Here is a 4,250-nt window from a genome sequence, read left to right as displayed (position 1 = left end):
TTTGAGAATGATTTGAAAATATATTTGATGACGTTGAGAATTGTCACCAATGAGTCGCACTGTACTCGCGAGTCAACGAACCTGCACAACAAGAACGAACGGGAGAAAAACCCTTAGAGAGCACCGGTGTGGTGCCGGCCAAAAGTTCTCCGAAGGTCAAGTTAGAATTCGTCCCTTGAGTTATTTTTTAAAGGCGTTAGAGAGGGTCAATTAATCTTACCTTGATTTGCGTGAAAGTTACTCCTTTTATAGCAGTGGAGAGATGGCTTTTCTTCTTGACCTCCAGATCTTTCCAATGTGGGACTCTGATACCATTTCCCTTATTGGATCTTAAGGCTTTTCCAGGCAATAGAGATTTCGGGCTATGGGCCCTTACTATGTCTGTCCATGATGGGCCTTTAGGGAGCGTGGGTCCCGCTTTACACAGACCAAACAGTACATATCCGTCAGGCCCATTAAGATAGGCCCACCAGACTAAATCTTACCATCTTCAGTTGCCCCCTTCACCCCAATGGTCCGTCTGTTCCAAGGATCAATGGGGTGACGATCCTAATGTAGGGGCATGACGGGTACTTTAATGACGGAATGGATCCGTGAAACAGAAGATTTAAAGTAATAGGCGGACACAACCGTCAGAATGTATGACGGTTTCAGATCTTTAACCGTCAGATAGGATGACGGGTATCTTGCAGTTTCAGACGGTTTCATATAGTCGACGGTTACCATCTACTGATGCGAGCAGACAGGTTAGCATTTATTAGCATGCCACGTGTCAATCTCTGACTGGCCGTTGTATAGGATCGAAGCGTCGCTTCGTCTTCCGTGTATCTCCTATATATATGAGGCGTCTCAATCTCTCATTTTCGCATTTCCAAACAGAAAACGTCTGTCAGAGAGAACCGTCAACCTTGCCAGAGAAGTCCGTCGAGCACTGGTAACCACCAATTACCACAACCGTCAGCATTACTCCGTCAGGTGTGGTAAGTATTTACTTTAATTTCATATTCAAGTTACATTTTCGACCAAGCAATATTGTTAGGCTTAATATACCCGTCAATGTTTTTAAACCCGTCAAGTCTTAGGTTTCATCATTAATTGTAGGAAATGTCTAGTGCGTCAAGTAACCAATCGGTGGTTCGTGACGGGACGGAATACGAGAATGTATACCCGTCCGGTCATAAAGACCAAGATAGTCCAGGCGAAGATAGGAGTCCGTCTGCATCCTCTTCGTCCTCAACAAGTGAGGATGTGGAGAAAATTGAGATAGAGGGTCCTGACGGGAATCAAGCACTGGAGTCCGTCGTAGGTGCTGATGGACTAAGGCAGTTCATCATGTTACCAGAGTGGACAGTGCATAGGTTCACATCCGTCATCCGGGAGAGACATTTCAGTACCTTTAGAACAAATTTTCAGATACCAGACTACATCCCGATCCGTCTTCCCTACGTGTCGGAGAGATGTTATTATGACGGAGTAGAAGGTGTTGGAGTGTACGAGCAGGTGTTGAAGGCTGGACTTCGGTTCCCGCTCTCTACACTCCATAGGGAACTCTTGCATTACCTGGGACTGTCCGTCACCCAGATTTCTCCAAACGCCTGGAGGGTCTTCATAGCAATGGAGATTCTTTATGGCGCAATGTCGAATGGAGAAAGGAGACTGACGGTCCGTGAATTTCTTCACTGTTACCGTCCAGATGAGATTGATAGATCAAGGGGGTTGTACCGTTTTGCTAGTCGAAGTCCCTTGTTGAAGGTCATCTTTGAGACCCCAGACTCAAATAGAGACTGGAAGAGTCGCTATTTCTTCCTGGAGGGTGACAGGTGGATGAACCGTCCAGGAGAGACGGAGTACATGCCCGTCGATACAACTTGGGGGATAATAAACCAAGCGCGTATGCACCCGTCTTGCTTGTTCCTTTTTTATACACCCGTCCTCTATTATGTGCGTATTTTGACCGTCTCTCTTTGCAGGTAGAGGGCGCCCGCAGGTTAGCCTCGAGGAATTTAGTTTCCTTGAAAAGGTTTGTAGAAAAGCTAAGCCGGACGAAAGGACCTGGGCCAAGTTAGTGAATCCAAAGACAATACACTGGTATTGTGACGGTCCAGAACCTACCCGTGAGGCCATTGCTTACGACGAAAGAATACACAAACGTGAGTCCGTCTACTTTTACCCTTGAAATTGAAATTTTACTTTTGAGAGAACATCATCATCCGTCCTGTATTGCAGAAATGGACGACGCCAAGAGAAGAGCCATGATAAAATCTCTAGCCGTCGAGCAAAAGAAGACGGGTGAGATCGTTGTTCCCAGTGTGCCGGGGTCATCGGGCAAGAGGAAGCAGCCACCAAAGTCCGACCGTCCACACAAGCAGCCAAAGGTGTCAATGGAGCCCATCGTGGGCTTGATGGCTGAGGGCCCTAAGGCCGTCAACCAAGTTAAACAGGGGGCCGGTAAGGGCCTAATGCATGCTCCACCCGTCAGCGAGGAGAAGCCCCCTCCCCTTCTTCGTGATGATTCGAAGTTCGCTTTGGAAAAGCTTACGTCCATACTTTCTGCAGAGGACTATGAGGATCTGGGGAATCACTCGACGGAGGCGATGGGAGAGACGGGGTTATTTGCCGTCGGACAGGTAACTTTTCATTATCCTTCAGTGTATGTCCGTTCACTTTCTAGTTTCATTTTTAACACTTCTAATTTTCTTTATTTCAGTCCTTGGTTATGATGAAGGGCTTGATGGACCGTTGCCTCAACCGTGAAGCGGCTCTGGAACGGGTACGGTCAAAACTTGGGAAGACGGAAGAAGAGCTTAGCCAGCTGCACAAGTGGAAGTCCACCATGGAGCAGAAATTTGAACTGTCTGAGAATACAAGAAAGGAGCTCGAACAGAAGACGGAAGAAGCTGGGAAGGTCTTGAAGAGCAGAGCGGACGAGGTGAAAGATCTGAAGAAAAAGCTCCGTCATGCAAAGGACGACGCCGTCAGCGAATATCGCAACTCCGAGTCCTTGTTGAAGGAGCTTGGAGGATCGTTCCTTCAAGGCTTTGACGATGCGCTCCGTCAGATAAAAAAGACCTACCCAGATCTGGACGTGTCTATGATAACACTTACTGATCAAGATCAGACTTCTGCCCTGCCCGTCGCCTCCGAAAATACGGAGGACCTCTTTGGGGAAGAAGCAGCTCAGGGTGACGGAGAGTCCGCTCCGCCGAATGAGGTCGCTGTTGCCGACCCCAAGAAAGCAGAGTAACCCATGTAATCGTTTAGGAGGATCCGTCTCCCTTTTATATACAGTTAATTATTTGTAGACGGTTTGTTTAAAGTTTGATTTTGTATTGAACAATGTTTGATTTTAAGTGTTGATTTGCACAAGCTAATCTGTTGATCCGTCCATTTTAAAAGCTGTTGCTGACTTATATAGTCATGTCGTCCGTCCACCTCGTGGGCGTTCTGGAGCCGTCCGCTTTATTTATGTATGTAATTTTCCCACCGTTTTGGCTGAACCGTCCAATTTATGGACATGTAGAATTATTCACCGTTTTAGATGATCCGTCCACTTAGTGGCTAAATACCTCGAACTTAAGGAAGTATTGAATTACGTAGGTCCGTCCACTTTGTGGAGGCCATACCGTCCAACTTGTGGACTTGTTTAAATACTCACCGTTTTGATGATCCGTCCATTTCGTGGACATGTAGAATTATTTACCGTTTTAGGTTACCCGTCCACATTGTGGCGTATAGACCGTCTACTTTTACGGACGCGTAGAATTATTCACCGTTTTTAGGTGATCCGTCCACTTAGTGACCCGTCCACTTTTACGGACATGTAGAATTATTCACCTGTTTAGGTGATCCGTCCACTTAGTGGCGTATTAACCGTCCACTTAGTGACCGGACATGTAGAATTATTCACCTGTTTAGGTGATCCGTCCACTTAGTGGCGTATTAACCGTCCACTTTGACGGACATGTAGAATTATTCACCTGTTTAGGTGATCCGTCCACTTAGTGGCGTATTAACCGTCCACTTTGACGGACATGTAGAATTATACACCTGTTTAGGTGATCCGTCCACTTAGTGGCGTATTAACCGTCCACTTTGACGGACATGTAGAATTATTCACCTGTTTAGGTGATCCGTCCACTTAGTGGCGTATTAACCGTCCACTTTTACGGACATGTAGAATTATACACCTGTTTAGGTGATCCGTCCACTTTGTGGACTTTTAACTAGCATCCGTTCAATTTGAGGACAAT

The 4,250-nt window shown here is 46.4% G+C and overlaps 1 protein-coding gene across 2 annotated transcripts; it reads left to right on the top strand.

Moving 5' to 3' along the window:
- Positions 1 to 446: 446 nt before the first annotated feature.
- LOC115954634 lies at positions 447 to 3,497 on the top strand. 2 transcript variants are annotated; one of them, XM_031072545.1, is made up of 5 exons: positions 447 to 746; positions 880 to 980; positions 1,971 to 2,150; positions 2,227 to 2,627; positions 2,708 to 3,497. In XM_031072545.1, the coding sequence occupies exons 1-5, from the start codon at positions 733 to 735 to the stop codon at positions 3,242 to 3,244; spliced, it is 1,233 nt and encodes a 410-aa protein (XP_030928405.1). In that variant the 5' UTR covers positions 447 to 732; the 3' UTR covers positions 3,245 to 3,497. The 2 variants fall into 2 exon arrangements, with proteins under 2 accessions (XP_030928405.1, XP_030928404.1); XM_031072544.1 differs by having other exon boundaries at positions 447 to 1,891.
- Positions 3,498 to 4,250: the final 753 nt, after the last annotated feature.

This window comes from Quercus lobata, chromosome 8 (assembly GCF_001633185.2).
Source record: "Quercus lobata isolate SW786 chromosome 8, ValleyOak3.0 Primary Assembly, whole genome shotgun sequence".
In the NCBI taxonomy this organism is placed as follows: Eukaryota; Viridiplantae; Streptophyta; class Magnoliopsida; order Fagales; family Fagaceae; genus Quercus; species Quercus lobata.
Note: the sequence above shows the minus strand (reverse complement) of the source record. Positions and strands in the feature narration are given on the sequence as shown.